Below are 18,867 nucleotides of genomic sequence, written 5' to 3'. Positions count from 1 at the left end.
GAACTCCTCATCGCCTACAGTGATGCCCTTAATATCAGGATTAGCCCTAACCATGCACGCCAAGGGTTCGATGGTCATGGCAAAAATTAACGGAGATAGGGGGCACCCCTGGCGCGTACCGTTATTGATTTGGAAGAGGGAAGAGTCTTTACCATTAACCCGGACCCTGGCAGAAGGGTTGGAGTAGAGTGCCTGTATACCCTGAAGTAGGCTTCCTCCCAGGCCGAACCTACGCAAGGTAGCGAACATGAAAGGCCAAAGTATTTTATCAAAAGCCTTCTCCGCATCAAGCGAGAGTAGGACAGAGGGCAATTTAGCTTTATTGACCAGGTGGACCAGGTCAATGGTTCTGCGGGTATTGTCCCTAGCTTGTCGGCCTGGGATGAAGCCCACCTGGTCCGCATGGATCAGACGTGGGAGAACTGAATTTAGTCTCAGGGCGAGAATTTTGGCAAAGATTTTAATGTCATTATTTAGTAGAGAGATGGGGCGGTAGCTAGCACAGGAGTTGGGGTCCTTCCCAGGTTTGTGAATTAAAACTATGCGTGCCTCTAGAGCCCGGGGTGATAGAGGGTTACCTTTGAGGAAGCCATTGAAGAGCCTACAGAGATGGGGCAGTAGAATCCCTTTAAATTTCTTGTAATACATAATTGACATGCCGTCAGGGCCAGGGGCTTTACCAGATTTCTGAGTTTTGAGTGCGTTATCTAACTCTTCCACAGTTATTTCTGAGCCTAATTGAGAGACTGTCGACCTGCTCAGTGATGGTAGGTCACACTTATCTAAGAGGGATTTGATCCCCTCCTCGAATCTCGATGAGGACGACGAAGGGACTGCCTCCGTATTATATAATAGCTTATAAAATTCCTCGAATTCACCCAGAATGCGGTCGGGGTCGTGTGTTAGTGTTCCCTGTTTGGTGCGGATAGATAAGATATTTTTTGAGGAGATCTGAGCCCTCAACTTCCTGGCCAAAATCTTGTCTGCTTTATCCCCTTTTTCGTAATAAATCTGGTTGAGGCGTCTAAGGCATTGTTCAGTCTTATGAGACAAGAGCATATTAAGTTCACCCCTAACTTTAAGTAGTTTGTCTAAGTCGGCAGGGTTTAGAGAGGACTTATGAACCTCCTCCAGAAGGTGGAGTTGGTCAGAGAGCTCTAAGATCTTTTGGGAGCGCTGTTTGGTGAGCCTGGCCGCGATCTGAATGAAATGGCCTCTAAGGACCGCTTTATGCGCCTCCCACAGGGTCATGTCCGATATACCAGGGGTTTGGTTATCATTAAAGTAATCATTCAATGTCTGAGTAACTTGTTGCGGCACATCGGTCTGTTGGAGGAGGGCATCGTTAAGGGACCAAGAGGGGGGGGAAAGAGTGCGGGCCAGCCCAGACAAAGATAAGGATATCGGGGCATGGTCAGACCACGTAATTGGATGAATACAGCATTTCTGGATTCGAGAAGTGAGGTCTCTTCCTACCATAATCATGTCAATTCTAGTGTATAGATTATGCACTGGGGAAAAGAATGTGTAATCTTTAACTAAGGGGTCGACAACCCTCCAGGAATCGAAGAGTAAGTGATTTTTAAGTAGGGACTGCAGGGCTCGGGAGTTGCGGGTATGTGTATGGGTCTGGGATGTTGGCAGGGAGCTGGAGCGATCAAGACTATGATGGAGAATAGTGTTGAAATCTCCTGCCATTAAAATGTCACCTTTCCTACACTGAGCAATTTTGGAATCTAAGGCGGCGAAAAACGAGGCTTGATTGACATTGGGGGCATAGATATTGACCAAGGTGATGGGGACATTGTTAAGCTTGCCTACTATAATGAGGAACCTTCCGCGCTTGTCCCTAACAATTTTTTCTGATTCTAAGTGTAGATGAGCGGGGATTAATATGGCGACCCCTCTTTTCTTCTGGGAGTGATCGCAGGCGTGTATGGCGACAGGGTGGCGTTTGGAACGTAATTCAGGGTGGGAAGTACCTTTAAAATGTGTCTCCTGGAGGAATACCAGATCTCCCCCCACCTGTTTCAAAAAGAGAAATAGTTTGGTCCTCTTTTGGGGACTATTGAGACCCTTCACATTATAGGATATTATGTTAACAGACATGATTGGACAGGTGGAAACATAACTCTAATGGCCCAAAGGGCCCATAAATGATCTCCCTGAGGGACGGGGGAGAGAAGAGGAGAGGAGTGGGGGGTAGAGAGAGAAAAGGAAAAAAGGAGGATAGAAACATAAAGAACAGTGCAAAATGAAAAGAAATGAACAAATATAACGTACCGAGCCAATGACCCATTGTACGTGTCGTACGGGTCTGGATGTTTGAGCTCCCGTATGGGGTATTAAGGGAGAGGAGTTCTCCCCTATGCTCAAAACTGACTATACTAGCTCGGTGGGGGGTATGGCCCTGAGAATCAAGGGGCCCACCGACCAAATATATGGGGGGAGGCGACCTGAGGGGACATAACAACAATTAACCGTAATGAACCATTTTTGACTCTTATGAACAAAGAGAACATATGTTCAAATATATGAACACTGTAGCAAAAATTAACCCGTAAACCTCTAAGCTAGTATACATAACAGTAGAAAATAACATATAGTAACCCGGCAGTGCAGCTGTGAAGAAATGTTCACGAAGGGTCATGTCTCACAGAGGTTTTTGCCGGGACTGTCAACCAAAGGCGTCGAGGCGCCCGTTGCGGGAGGGGTGAGACTGGAGTACGTTGAAGAACTGGAGCTTCCCGTGTGGAGTCAGGTTTATCAGATTCCGGGGGGGAAAGGTTGAGTCGCGAAAGAAGCCGGTGAGCCTCCTCCCTCGAACGTGCCAACAGTCTCTTCCCATCGAGTTGCACAATAAGGGCAAAAGGGTAACCCCATCTGTACCGAATTTGGTTTTCCCTGAGGATTTGGGTGTACTCCCGCAGGTCGAAGCGCCTCTTAAGAGTGGTCGGGGATAAGTCCTGAAACACCATTAGCTTGTGGGTGTCAAATATACACAAGTCTCTATTCCGGGCCGCTGTTAGAATTTTTTCCTTGGTTTTGAAGTAATGACATCGTAGAACTACGTCTCTTGGAGGGGACGAATTCGAGGGTTTTTGGCGCAAGGCCCGGTGAGCCCTGTCCAGGAGGAACTGTTCCCGCGGGACGTCCGGAAGGAGGTGTTGGAAAAATCTAAGGAGGAAATCTTCCAATTGTGCTGGTTCCACCGACTCCGGAATGTGTTTAATGCGCAAGTTATTACGTCGTGCGCGATTATCTGCGTCTTCCTGTTGGTCTTGGAGCAAGTAAATATCCTCCTGCATAACGTAGACTGAGTGTTCCAGTTCCTGCTGGAAAGCAATGACTTCGTCGATTTTTTGTTCAGCGTCATTAGTGCGGGCCCCAAGATCAGATATTTCCGCCTTGAGCCCTGAGATGGCTTTATGGATCTCCGAATGAAAAGCTTGTTTCAGCGACTTCATCTCCGCCAGGATGGAGGAAATGCAATCTTTCATGGAGGGGTCTGGGGCAGATGAATCTTCCTCAGATTCTGAAACCGGGGCGGGCGGTGGGACGGCCGGTATTTTGGTGGAACTAGGCTTCATTTTAGAAATAAAGGAGGAAATTTCCGCAGAAGACGTATTTTTCTTGGCTTTGGACTTAGGCATGATGTGTGACAGTCCCGGAATTAAGAGAGGTCATAGGGCATATCAGAGTAATAGCATAAATAGCTAGTGATCCATCACGAGACAGGAATTGAGAATTCACAAGAACAAGACCCCCATGGTCGCGCCCATAGGCAGTCAGCAGCACATTTCTCTGCTAGGTAATAACATAGGAGACTGGAATATCAAGCTCTTCTTCTTTTAATATTGCAGATTGATAAAAGCCAGAGTGCTGTGCAATGCCAGACAACAGGAAAAAACAGGGCAAACATAAACAGGGACAAGCTAAACCTAATAAATACAGATATGAAAACAACAGCAGATGGATTTCAGAATGTGAACACCTTAATGTGGAATGGTCATGAAAACAACTTTATTCATAATGTAATCATGTTAAAAATGACTACATTATGATTGTCTAATGACTACCATACATCACCAACCGCGATGCCCTGATTCCCCGGCCTGCTGGCACCACTGACCCGCTGACTGACGGACTGCAATGATCAGCGATCCGTCTGGGAAATGAAACATGTTAAAAATGCCTGATTCCCTAAAAATGGTCAGGATCAGGTTTTTTAACATGTTTAATTTTCCCGATCCCATGACCTGGCCGTCGAGGGTTCGTGAAATTGCCCAGTACATCTCAGATGACAGCTTTATAATGTAATTGGAAGAGAATGTAGTTGAATACAAAGTATACAAGATTACAAATGTGTGTTAGAGAGCAGAAGGGATAAGTGCCGGCAGGGCCGGTGCTAGGATGTTCGGCACCCCCTGCAAACTATAAATTTGCGCCCTCCCATACTTTACAAAGGGACAGCGTGCACCTTCAGTACGTGTTGGAAAAAAGGGTGTGGTCTCATGCAGAAGAGGCGTGGCCATGTAATAGTTCCTGCTGACGTTTCCGCTGGTTGAGGGCCCCTCAAGTACTGCGGGCCCCGATGCATTTCACTGGCTGCTCCAGTGGACGTTCCGCCTCTGCTATCTATCCTTAATGCATGCAGAAGTGGCACTTATACACATTGGGGGTCATTCCGAGTTAATCGCACATAGCAACTTTTGTGATCAACTGGACGCCGCCTATATGGGAGGGCATTTTTGCATAGCAAGGCTGCGAATGCTTGTGCAGCCGAGCTGTGCCAAAACGTTTTGTGCAGTTTCTGAGTAGCTTTGGAGTTACTTACCCGCTGCGATGTCTTCAGCCTGTCAGGTCCCGGAATTGACGTCAGACACCCGCCCTGCAAACGCCTGCTTTCGCCGTACCGCTCCCAGGAAACGGTCAGTTGACGCTCCGGAACGCCTTCCTTCTGTCAATCTTCTTGCGATCGCGGTAGCGATCGCTTTCTTCGGTCTTCTTGTCGTTGCCCAGCGACGGCCACCGCTGGGCAACAACGCGCCTGCGCATTGCATCCACCGCGTACGCGCAGAACCGACCCGTTCGCACCGCTGCGAAAAACAACAGCGAGCAAACGGGTCGGAATGACCCCCATCATGCACGCGCGCGCACACACACACACACACGACTCAATACACAGTGTATAGGGACACAACTGTATTTCATAAGATATAAGTATTTTGGCTGCATTACTTTTAAATGTTATGCTATTGGTGCTTTATTTTTTTAGTAATGCAGTGGGATGACTACACAGTAATCTAAAATGTTTTCTGTAAAGTATATGACACAGGGCACAGCTACGATCATCTTCCCTGATATGCGGGGGGACGCCCAGCACAGGGCTAATCCGCCCCGCATGCCAGTCCGCCCCCCCCCTCCCCCCACAAATACAAAAGCATCGCACAGCGGCGATGCTTTTGTATTTGAGGAGTAACTCCCGGCCAGCGCAGCTCCTGCGGCTGGCCGGGAGTTAATTGTGGCCCGCTCCCCCTAAACGGCGGCTTAACGCAGCCGTTCGGCCCCCTCCCGTCCAGCGACCGCCTCTGTCTCAGAGGCGATCACTCGGCAATGAAAGCTGCCATGCGCCGGTGCACTGCGGCGCCAGCGCATGCGCAGTTCCGACCTGAACGCTGTGCTGCGAAAACTGCAGCAAGCGATGGGGTCGGAATGACCCCCACAATTCAAAGGGAGAAGAAAACACACAGAGCTGAAGTGTATTCCCTAATGTGAAGTGCCTGGTAAGCTAATATATATATATAAGATTTTACTCACCGGTAAATCTATTTCTCGTAGTCCGTAGTGGATGCTGGGGACTCCGTAAGGACCATGGGGAATAGACGGGCTCCGCAGGAGACTGGGCACTCTAAAGAAAGATTTAGTACTATCTGGTGTGCACTGGCTCCTCCCTCTATGCCCCTCCTCCAGACCTCAGTTAAGGAAACTGTGCCCGGAAGAGCAGACATTATAAGGAAAGGATTTTGGAATCCCGGGTAAGACTCATACCAGCCACACCAATCACACCGTATAACTTGTAATACACTTATCCAGTCAACAGTATGAACAACAACAGGGCATCAAACAATGGATGCCAACATAACCTAACCCATTATTAAGCAATTACTATATACACGTATTGCAGAAAGTCCGCACTAGGGACGGGCGCCCAGTATCCACTACGGACTACGTGAAATAGATTTACCGGTGAGTATAATCTTATTTTCTCTAACGTCCTAGTGGATGCTGGGGACTCCGTAAGGACCATGGGGATTATACCAAAGCTCCCAAACGGGCGGGAGAGTGCGGATTACTCTGCAGCACCGAATGAGCAAACACAAGGTCTTCCTCAGCCAGGGTATCAAACTTGTAGAATTTTGCAAATGTGTTTGAACCCGACCAAGTAGCAGCTCGGCAAAGCTGTAATGCCGAGACCCCTCGGGCAGCCGCCCAAGAAGAGCCCACTTTCCTTGTGGAATGGGCTTTCACTGATTTTGGATGCGGCAATCCACCGCAGCATGAGCCTGCTGAATCGTGTTACAGATCCAGCGGGCAACGGTTTGCTTTGAAGCAGGAGCACCCAACTTGTTGGGGGCATACAGAATAAACAGCGAGTCAGTTTTCCTGACTCCAGCCGTTCTGGCTACATAAATCTTCAAAGCCCTGACTACATCTAGTAACCTGGAATCCTCCAAGTCACGAGAAGCCGCAGGCACTACAATAGGTTGGTTCAAATGAAAAGATGACACCACCTTTGGCAGAAATTGGGGACGAGTCCGCAATTCTGCCCTGTCCATATGAAAAACCAGATAGGGGCTTTTACATGACAAAGCCGCCAATTCTGACACACGCCTAGCCGAAGCTAAGGCCAATAGCATGATCACCTTCCACGTGAGATACTTTAGCTCCACGGTCTTAAGTGGTTCAAACCAGTGGGATTTCAGGAAACCCAACACCACGTTGAGATCCCAAGGTGCCACTGGTGGCACAAAAGGGGGCTGAATATACAGCACTCCCTTAACAAATGTCTGAACTTCAGGAAGAGACGCCAGTTCCTTTTGAAAGAAAATGGATAGGGCCGAAATCTGGACCTTTATGGATCCCAACTTCAAGCCCATAGTCACTCCACACTGTAGAAAGTGCAGAAATCTGCCCAGTTGGAATTCCTCTGTAGGGGCCTTCCTGGCCTCCCACCAAGCAACATATTTTCGCCATATGCGGTGATAATGCTTTGCTGTCACGTCCTTCCTAGTCTTTATCAGAGTAGGAATAACTTCCTCCGGAACGCCTTTTTCCGCTAGGATCCGGCGTTCAACCGCCATGCCGTCAAACGCAGCCGCGGTAAGACTTGGAACAGGCAGGGCCCCTGTTGCAACAGGTCCTGTCTGAGAGGCAGAGGCCATGGGTCCTCTGTGAGCATTTCTTGCAGTTCCGGGTACCAAGACCTTCTTGGCCAATCCGGAACAATGAGTTTTGTTCTCACTCCTCTTCTTCTTACGATTCTCAGCACCTTGGGTATGAGAGGAAGAGGAGGAAACACATAGACCGACTGGAACACCCACGGTGTTACCAGGGCGTCCACAGCTATCGCCTGAGGGTCTCTTGACCTGGCGCAATACCGTTGTAGCTTTTTGTTGAGACGGGACGCCATCATGTCTACCTGTGGCAGTTCCCATCGATTTGTAATCTGAATGAAGACTTCGTGATGAAGTCCCCACTCTCCCGGGTGAAGGTTGTGCCTGCTGAGGAAGTCTGCTTCCCAGTTGTCCACCCCCGGAATGAACACTGCTGACAGTGCTTGCACGTGATTCTCCGCCCACCGAAGAATCCTGGTGGCTTCCGCCATCGCGACTCTGCTTCTTGTGCCGCCCTGGCGGTTTACATGAGCCACCGCGGTGATGTTTTCTGACTGAATCAGCACCGGTTGGTTGCGAAGCAGGGGCTCCGCTTGACTCAGGGCGTTGAATATGTCGGAGACGCGCCCCCCACCCCTCCTGGCTCCACCCGTGGAGCCCCAGCGTCATGCGGTAGATTTAGTGGAAGCCGGGGAGGACTTCTGTTCCTGGGAACTAGCTGTAAGGTGCAGCTTTTTTCCTCTACCCCTGCCTCTAGCAAGAAAGGAAGCACCTCTGACCTTCTTGCTTCTTTGTGCGCGAAAGGACTGCATTTGGTAATACGGTGCCTTCTTAGGTTGTGAGGGAATATATGGCAAAAAGTTTGACTTCCCAGCAGTAGCTGTGGAAACCAGGTCCGAGAGACCGTCCCCAAACAATTCCTCACCCTTGTAAGGTAACACCTCCATGTGTTTTTTGGAGTCGGCATCACCTGTCCACTGCCGAGTCCACAGGACCCTCCTGGCAGAAATGGACATTGCATTAATTCTAGAGCCCAGTAGGCAAATGTCCCCCTGGGCATCCCTCATATATAGGACAGTGTCTTTTATATGCCCCTGTCCAAGGTACCTCAGACAGATTATCTGTCCACGCTGCTACAGCACTACACATCCACGCCGACGCAATTGCCGGCCTCAGTAGAGTCCCTGAATGTGTATAAAGAGATTTCAGGATACTTTCCTGCTTTCTATCTGCAGGATCCTTTAGGGCGGCCGTATCCTGTGACGGCAGGGCCACCTTCTTAGATAAGCGTGTGAGAGCTTTATCTACCCTAGGGGAGGATTCCCAGCGCACCCTGTCCTCTGGCGGGAAAGGGTACGCCATAAGTAACCTTTTGGAAATCAGGACTTTCTTATCTGGGGAATCCCACGCTCTTTCACATAACTCATTTAACTCATGTGAAGGGGGAAAAGTCACCTCTTGCTTTTTCTCCCCATACATATAAACCCTCTTGTCAGGGACAGGGTTCACCTCTGATATGTGTAAAACATCCTTCATCGCTATAATTATGTAGCGTATAGCTTTTGTCATTTTCGGTTGCAATTTTGCATCATCGTCGTTGACACTGGAGTCAGAATCCGTGTCGACATCTGTGTCAACCATTTTGGATAGTGGGCGCTTTTGAGACCCTGAGGGCCTCTGCGCTGTAAGATCAGGCATGGGTTGAGACCCTGACTGGCCCGAGGTATCAGCTTTATCCAACCTTTTATGTAAGGAGTTTACATTATCATTTAACACCTTCCACATATCCATCCAATCAGGTGTCGGCACCGTCGGCGGCGACACGTCAGTCAACTGCACTTGCTCTGCCTCCACATAGCCCTCTTCGTCAAACATGTCGACACACGCGTACCGACACACCACACACACAAGGGAAGCTCTAAATGAGGGCAGGACCCCCACAAGGCCTTTTGGAGAGACAGAGAGAGAGTATGCCAGCACACACCCCAGCGCTATATAACCCAGGGATTACACAGTAACTTAGTGTTTACCCCGTAGCTGCTGTATATGATTAATGCGCCTAAATTTATGTGCCCCCCCTCTCTTTTTTACCCTTCTACCGTGATTCTGCAGGGGAGAGCCTGGGGAGCTTCCTCTCAGCGGAGCTGTGGAAGGAAAATGGCGCTGGTGAGTGCTGAGGAAGAAGGCCCCGCCCCCTCAGCGGCGGTGCTTCTGTCCCGCGATTTTGTGTAAAAATAATGGCGGGGGCTCATGCATATAACAGTGTCCAACTGTCTATATGCAGCTTTCGCCAGGAGGTATCAATTGCTGCCCAGGGCGCCCCCCCCCTGCTCCCTACAGTGACCGGAGTGTGTGGGTTAGTGTGGGCGCAATGCTGCAGTGCTGTGCGCTACCTCATGTGAAGACAGGAGTCTTCTGCCGCCGATTTCGATGTCTTCTCCGCTTCTGCCGGCTTCTGTCTTCTGGCTCTGCAAGGGGGACGGCGGCGCGGCTCCGGGAACGGACGACAAGGTCAGGTCCTGTGTTCGATCCCTCTGGAGCTAATGGTGTCCAGTAGCCTAAGAAGCGCAACCTAGCCGCAGTTAGTAGGTTTGCTTCTCTCCCCTCAGTCCCACGTAGCAGAGAGTCTGTTGCCAGCAGAAGCTCTCCGAAAATAAAAAACCTAACTAAAATACTTTCTTATTAGCAAGCTCAGGAGAGCTCACTAAAAGCACCCAGCTCTGTCCGGGCACAGATTCTAACTGAGGTCTGGAGGAGGGGCATAGAGGGAGGAGCCAGTGCACACCAGATAGTACTAAATCTTTCTTTAGAGTGCCCAGTCTCCTGCGGAGCCCGTCTTTTCCCCATGGTCCTTACGGAGTCCCCAGCATCCACTAGGACGTTAGAGAAATATATATATATATATATATATATATATATATATATATCCTATGATGCAGCATTCGCGGCTTTTTCTCATACTTACACACTTATACACACACACACACACACACACACACACACACACACACACACACACTCATTACATACACACACATACTCTCACTTTCTTTCTATCCACTTAACACAGTCTGGTTGGCCGGATGGGATCTGCCTCAGCCTGGGTCTCATTTAGCTCCACCCCTTTTCATCTGCGTGACTCCGCCACTTCTGTCCTTACGACTCCGCCCCCTTCCTGCACGTGTAGCCCAGCCTTCTTTTGTCTGGTCACGGTCACTGTCAATGGAGGAGGGGGCGGTGGAGGGCAACAAGCTGTCGGCGCTGCTGCCTGTCATGCAGTGACAGGCACAGCAGTCGGCAGCAGCAGACTCAGAGGGGACAGGCGGCGCAGCAGCAGGGATGCAAAGCAGGAAGAGCGCCTCATCAGCCAGGCGCCGACCTGCTTTGCATCCCTTTGCTGAGCGGGTAGCGCCGGGTCTGAGTGCCGGAATAAGGCAGGGCTGGAATCAACCTGCAACCAATCAGGCCCCAGAATGTTGACAGAGCTAGTAAACTTGCCACCAAACATAAGACTGATTGGGCTAGACCTACGTCTGTGCTGCAATAGATATAGACAGAACAACAATAGATACAGCAAAGCAAAAAAAATATCTGTGCAAGTATTTCCATTTCCATTGGTCTACTTACTAAAGAGTAAGTCATTTCAGGAATTGGAAAAATTTCAAAATAATTGTCTGGTCACATTAGCAGAAGAAACTTTGTTTTACAAAAAATATACCGTATATACTCGAGTATAAGTCGACCCGAATATAAGCCGAGGCACCTAATTCTACCACAAAAACCTGGGAAAACTTATTGACTCGAGTATAAGCCTAGGGTGGGAAATGCAGCTCTAGCCGTACACAGCCCTCAGTGCCAGATATGCCCTCATAGTGCCAGATATGCCCCCACAGTGCTGCCAGATATGCCCCCACAGTGCTGCCAGATATGCCCCCACAGTGCTGCCAGATATGCCCCCACAGTGCTGCCAGATATGCCCCCACAGTGCTGCCAGTTATGCCCCCACAGTGCTGCCAGATATGCCCCCACAGTGCTGCCAGATATGCCCCCACAGTGCTGCCAGTTATGCCCCCACAGTGCTGCCAGATATGCCCCCACAGTGCTGCCAGATATGCCCCCACAGTGCTGCCAGATATGCCCCCACAGTGCTGCCAGTTATGCCCCCACAGTGCTGCCAGATATGCCCCCACAGTGCTGCCAGATATGCCCCCACAGTGCTGCCAGATACGTTCCCTCCCCAAGTGCCAGGTATGCCCCACAGTGCTGTTACTTACCCCTCCGTCGATCCCGCGCTGTCTTCTGGAGGGACACGAAGCACACAGCGTGCGCGGCTCTCCTGTGTCCCTCCTGCATCTTCGGCGGCCGCGGCGGGTCTATTATAGGAAGTGCCGGTTCGTGATCAGAGGTCACGAACGGGTATTTCCTGTAATAGAACCGCCGCTGCTGCCGCCGGAGATGCAGGAGGGACACAGGAGCGCCGCGCGCTGTGCGCTCCATGTCCCTCCTTCACACTGCTCTGCCTCTGCCTGCACTGACTCGAGTATAAGCCGAGGTGGCTTTTTCAGCACAAAAAAAAGTGCTGAAAAAGTCGGCTTATACTCGAGTATATACGGTACTTTGGTTTTGAGGTTTAGTATTTTTTGGTTGTTATTATGTAGCTAATAAGTCAACTTTCTATGAAAGCATGAAAACTTTTATGCATGCATTACAAATATGCTCAAAATTCACATATAAACTAAAAAGTACAGCACAGACTTGCTAGAACTAGTCTTACAAGCAAAAGAAAATGCCTGGAGTTAAAGTAGACAATATATTTTTTAGCTTATACAGATGCGTCCTGATACATCTTTGCTGCAGTCACGTGAAACAGTCCCTATGGGAATTATTATTATTACATTTTATGTATAGCGCCCCACAAGTGTTTCGCAGCTCTATACATATGGCAAACATTAGAACAATACAGGGTACACAGAACTTAACATTACAGTAACAGAAGAACTAAAACAGAGCACAGGTAACAATTAACAACATAGATCTCAGTACTCACTACAGCAGTCTAACTGTAGACGGATCTGCCTCTCCTTTTCCAGTGAGCTGGACCTGATTGTGATGCCCATTGTAGTGTTTTTGTTGTACACATGCTTGGCCAGAGTTAAAGTGTTAGCATTCACTATCACTTTACTCATCCGTGCTATGGGCCCTGCTCACAGCCCATGTTCCGGCGACTCCACATTGATAAATAGCATCCCAAAAAGACGGTACTTATTGTTGCGGTAAGGAATGGTAATTTTCAGGGCTTCCTAGCAATTTTGTAATAAATACGGGTCTCCTTGTGCTCGGCACCGCCTAACCATTGGCGCCATAGGAAGCAAAGGAGTAGTCATCATATTGGCAATTGCAGGTTGTCTGATAATCTTCCAGCGTCTGGCATCATTTTTGAGGATAATGCTCCTTAATCGCAAAATGTGACTAGGACGCACAAGGAGACTGAGATTCATTTGCTATAAGACACCTGTATATATGTGTGTGACTCTGTATATGAAGTGCTGCAATGTAGCAGCCAGTTTTTTTCCAATACAAGTTCCGTTGTGCTCCGTATACAGACTTAGTCACACACAATATACAAGTGTTATAACAATTAATCAGCAGTCCCCTCGTACGTCCCAGTTGCATTGCATTGCAACTAAAATGCATTTTCAGTAAAAAAAAAAAAAAAAAAAAGACACCAGACATTAACAGAGTTGCGCGGGACCTGGCGGCTCATTCTCGCACCGCATGGTGTATTGAGGCTGGATGTATGAGGACACATTTGTACCTTACATAAACACTTGTTGATATTGATATATGTTATCACACTGGGTGGTTTAATAACAATAGGTTAGGCGAAAACTTAACGTGATAAAAAAAAATTAAGAGCATACATTGTGAACAGTACTAAAAGTGTCCGTAAAGACCTAAAAATGTAGGCTGATCTTCTCCATAGCAACCGATTTCTATGAGAAGCCTACATTAATATGGAAATAGAAACACATAAATGGCAGTATGCACTTTACAGACAACGTCAATGTCTATTATGTTAGATAATGCATTTACAACAGCTTGCTTTAAATAAAACCTGTTGATTCTGAATATATCCATCTGAGATAGACTTCTTGATTAAGATAAGATAATACTCTAACATCAAAGCTTATGATCTTAAATATATTCTCAGTTTGACATTTGACAAATTTAAGGTAAAAATCAGGGCTTGCACTACTATAAGGCAACCCTGGGCGGCTGCATATGGCGCCAATGGTTAGGCGGTGCCGAGCACAAGGAGACCCGTATTTATTACAAAATTGCTAGGAAGCCCTGAAAATTACCATTCCTTACCGCAACAATAAGTACCAACTTTTTGGGATGCTATTTATCAATGTGGAGTCGCCGGAACATGGGCTGTGAGCAGGGCCCATAGCACGGATGGGTAAAGTGATAGTGAATGCTAACACTTTAACTCTGGCCAAGCATGTGCACAACAAAAACACTAGAATGGGCATCACAATCAGGTCCAGCTCACTGGAAAAGGAGAGGCAGATCCGTCTACAGTCAGACTGCTCCACACCGAAGATGGCGCTAGATAAGATTTTTGGTAATTGTTAAAGACCTCCTTAATGCCATCCCCACTGAAAACAACTGGGACCTGAGCTGCAAGTGCTGATACTGCATCTTTGTAGCTTTGATTAATTGCTGTGAAACTTAAATTATACCTCGTTTATGGACAGATGTAAGTCTGAACTATACGCCATAAGCGTATATATTGGAAATCCATCAAATTCTGCATAACAATTGGAACAGTATATGGAGCACACATTGGACCAAAAAACACAAAAAAACTTTTATTACTTACTAACAGGCTGGTGCTGTTCGGGACATACTGATTTTGCTCTTCCAGTAATAAGTCAATCACAGGATGGCGGCCATTTTTAATAATTACTTGACTTCCACAATCATGCACTGTTGGTCTGGAAATACATTTTTTACAATTTTTTATTTTTTTTGCAAGTTCTTGAATAGAGCAACAAAGATTTTCTTATGTGTCAGCCAAATACACCAACATTTTTTTTTTCTTTACTGAAGATATTTACAACCCTTTTTAATTTTGCCTACTTTTTGCACAATGGCCCTCATTCAGATGTGGCTGGAGGTGCTGCTTCTGTGACGATGAACACAGATTGGCATCAGACTGTCAGAGATTGACAGGCTGATGCCATTTGGAGGTGGGGAGGGGGCTGTGATGGCTGTTGCAGAGGAGGGACGGGGCCAGGATCCCCGTCAGAGGATAAAGATTTCCTGACCTCTAGGTAGCTCCTGCGGCGGCCAGCTTGTATATGGGTCATTCAGCAGGCCGATGGTATCGGAGATGATCCGATTTTGTGCACTAGGTCACAGCTCGGCTCAGTAATGCAGCAATAGGAGTGACGCCTCCTGCTGCTTTACCGTATTAGTGCTATTGCTGCTTTTTCTATGTTAACAGCAGCGAGAGCGCTTCCAACCACATCTGAATAAGGGCCAATATGTTCTAGCAGTGCACTAAGTGGGTTTGTTAATTACTTTGTCCACAGGGATTTTCAAAAATTAAAACTATAAGCAACATGACATCTAGTGACAGGCATCGTATTTTAGGAGTGTTGAGTGTTATGTAGCAGCGACCAGACACTAGATTGATTACCTGCAATAATCACTGTGTTTGGCCACATCAGCCAAAGAGAAAATGCAGTCAGCAGTTGCTAGGTGATTCACAGCCTCAGATAATGAATGGTAATGCTCTCCAAATTTGCTATATATATATAAAACAAGATTAATTAGAATCTTCAATTGTACACAGATAATAACTATTACTATGCAAACACTTTGGTAACTAAGACACGTTCCTGGAAGAACGATAGAAAAATAGAAGTAGTGGGAAATGATTAACTTGACACAATAAGTCATTTCTCTCTATAAACTTTACATAACCAGAATAGTTTGAGGGCTTGAGCAGTTTACATTGAGACAACAAAACAGGATCTCGTCCGTCATCTTGTGCACTTCCTAGTGGCAGCTATTTATATTCACTGCACGTGCGATTGGAATACAAAGCAGACCAGTTAAATGACTATTATGCAAATAAGAGCAGGCCAAGTGCTACAGTATGTTACATGTCTGCAATACCAGTTGCTTTTTCTTCCGTGGCCTAGGCTAACAAAAGTTAATAAGATGCCCTACATGTTCAGTATCAGTATAGTTCCTTTGAAGCAACCACAATGAATTAAAGGTTCATTTTAGTTTAACCTCCTTACCTGAATGGCGAGTGAGTGATTACCAGGGAAAGACCCTCACTGTACAGGTAAAATGGAGGGAAATTATTTAAAACAATGTTTAAAAACCCCATCAGTGTGACTGTACCACAGGTTTAGCACTTTTTAGATTAAATATGAAATTCACATTTTTGTGTTATTAACAGGAACGGTTTACTTCTGGGATTTTATTAATGAACATTAAAGGGTATTTCCATTTGAAAATTATTTTTCTAATTAAAATTGTTAAGGTTAATTATTGTATATTAATAGATTAATATGATTTAGCGATTAAAAAGTGAGAATTGGTGCTGTCATTTGTCATGTAGGTTGCCATTTGCAACATCTATGACCATGGAAAGTAACGGAGGCCTGCACTGATTTCTCTCCATGGTTAAAAATAGTAAGGTCAGTTATAAACAACTTGCAAAATGACAGCAACAGCATGTTTCTGAGTTTTCAGCAGGAGATTTTAGGCAGGTAATATTTTAAACATTGTTATCCATTACAGTAAGATTTAGCACACATAAACATGTATTTTAATTAAAGTAACAATTTTAAAACTTGAAACATAACGGATCTACATTAAGACCTTTTAGTTCATATCAAATAGGTTTTGTTCTATCACGCAGAAGGACACACCCTGGGCTGGTGAAGTGTAAATTTTCCACTCGGGAGAACAATTCTCAACAGACTTCCACCACCCAATGAAACAGTCTTAAAATTTTCTTCATGGAGACATGCCTTGGATCTTATCTGGATGTATGGCAATACCTTCACAGAGGACATGACATGTAAAGACTTCCTAAATATATGGCACCTGACATGTTTCTATTTACAAATAACAGGAGGCACAGCAGCAATTTAAGAGCTCACTGCATTCTAGAATACACATTTTTGGTATACACATACACATTCCAGAATACACATTTTTGGTATATACTCAAGGTATAGTAGACAATCTTACAAAAAGTTTCAATGGCACAAAGGGTCAGCTAAGTGGTCCTGGCTTTATATCAAAACCAGCATTGCCATATATAAAAAAAATCACTGATGAAGTATTTAAACAATCCAATGGTCTCATTCCCCTTAGCTGGGACTGGCTAGTAGATTAGGAAAATAGATTTCTTTATGTCAGTGGTGGAAATCTCATTGTCAACTCAGGATCGATATGAGGGGTTTAGACTATCATGGAACACATGGATTCTCATTAAAGACGCGCTGCACAAAACAGTACAAAGTTGTTTTATGGGTTTTCTAAGTGAAAATCAATTGGTGTTTTAAAAAAAAATCTATTTCCAGGCACCCACCTGCACAATACCACAATACAGTTGTTCCTGGTTTGCACCATATTACTACTGACACATTCCCAGACCACACACAAATGTTTCCCCCACGTTCCAAAATTAAAGTTTACCTTCATTCCACTTATACATTCTGCATTTAAAACAGTATTTTATTAACAGTACATTTCTTGCTCCCATTTTGCACTGTAATCAAAGTGCGTTTGGGTGTGTACGAAGGAACATCTGAAAATCTGCCCATGGGGCATTACTATCCTGCCATGCATTCCCTACCAGATGTATAATCACCCAAAGTAAGTACCAGTGCCGTAACTAGACATTTTAGCGCTGTGTGCAAGAAACAGTATTGCCCCCGTATACAAAACAGGGCCAGTGTGTGCCATAGGCGTTCGCCAAAAATATAGAGGTGTGGCTTCATGGGGAAGGGGCGTGGCATCAAAGCTCACTTTTACACATTACAGCAGGCAGAGCTCTCTTTTACACATTACAGCAGGTAGAACTCCCTGTTACACAGTACTGTAGCAGAGTCCCCTTTTACACATTAGGCAGGTAGAGCTCCATTTTACACATTACAGCAGGCAGAGTCCCCCTTTTTACACGTTACGGCAGGCAGAGTCCCTCTTTTTACACGTTATGGCAAGCAGAGTCCCCCCACCTGGTTTTTTTTTTTTTACACATTATAGCAGCAGTCCCCTTTTTTACACATTAGGCAGGCACAGTCCCCCTTTTTACACATTATGACAGGCAGAGTCTCCCTTTTTTACACATTAGGCAGAGTCCCCCTGTTTTTTGGCAATAGAGCCCCCCTTTTTTACACATTAGGCAGACATAGTCATCTTTTTACACATTACAGCAACAGATCCCCCCTTTTTTACACATTAGGCATAGTCCTCCTTTTTACACATTACAGCAGCAGAGTCCCCCTTTTTACACATTAGGCAGGCAAAGTCACCTTTTTTACACATTAGGCAAGCAGAGTGCCCTTTTTACACATTAGGCAGGTTCCCCATTTTTACATTATGGCAGACAGTTCCCCTTTTTTACACATTAGGCAGGCAGAGTCCGAGAGAGAGAGAGTGTGCAAGTATTATATTCACCTGTGACCAGCTGGAAAGCATCTCCTCTCCTCTTCCCGCCCTACGATGCGCACTTCGCAGCGCAGGACATTGTGGGTGGGCTGGGAGAGACGTCATCTCTCCCAGCACATGGGGAGGGGGAGCTGCAGCGCTACCCGGCTACCTATGCGAGAGGTAGCCAGGCAATGCAGCTGGGCGACGGGTGGTGATGGCTGGGGGACGCGGGCCAGACCCCACAGTGCGGCGGTGGAGTTGCCAGGCTGGTGCTGCTGGTGGTCCAGCGCCTACAGCGCATCTGCGCTGTGTGCCAGGCACCACTAGCACACACCTAGTTATGGCCCTGGTAAGTACTCTGAAAATGCTGGTAAATGATAGGAAAATAATAAACTGTAAATATAGATTCAGTAAATAGCAGACAGGAACCAGTGTTTTGTTTTCTTTTAATACTCTTGCTGTGTGAATTGTAAATGAAAGTGTACAAAGTCTAAAATATCTGCGCCAGAAGCATCTATCAAACTGATTAATAAAACCAATTTTACTTTCTACCAACAGACTCCTCTAGGGTAACTTAACCGTAAGTTAGTGGTGCCCAAAGGCTAAGCTCTGATAAGAGAGATATATGAAAGGTTAGACATACAATGTATGAGAGAAATTAAAGTGTTATTTTCTCTGTTAACACCAAAAATGGACAGGTTATTACATGAAAAATCCTACCATGTATACATTATTTAATAATGTATGTGTGTGTGTGTGTGTGTGTGTGTCTTAAAATAGG

The 18,867-nt window shown here is 46.4% G+C and overlaps 1 protein-coding gene across 3 annotated transcripts in view; it reads right to left on the bottom strand.

Moving 5' to 3' along the window:
* MSH3 (mutS homolog 3) overlaps positions 1-18,867 on the bottom strand; it is a 534,775-nt gene that overhangs the window by 82,545 nt on the left and 433,363 nt on the right. For all 3 annotated transcript variants that reach the window (XM_063963915.1, XM_063963914.1, XM_063963916.1), the window contains 2 exons: positions 15,106-15,213; positions 14,284-14,398 (listed from right to left, as the gene is read on the bottom strand). In XM_063963915.1, the coding sequence (XP_063819985.1) occupies positions 14,284-14,398; positions 15,106-15,213 (223 nt within the window). The remainder of the gene's footprint in view (positions 1-14,283; positions 14,399-15,105; positions 15,214-18,867) is intronic.

This window comes from Pseudophryne corroboree, chromosome 1, assembly GCF_028390025.1.
Source record: "Pseudophryne corroboree isolate aPseCor3 chromosome 1, aPseCor3.hap2, whole genome shotgun sequence".
Taxonomy (NCBI): Eukaryota; Metazoa; Chordata; class Amphibia; order Anura; family Myobatrachidae; genus Pseudophryne; species Pseudophryne corroboree.
Note: the sequence above shows the minus strand (reverse complement) of the source record. Positions and strands in the feature narration are given on the sequence as shown.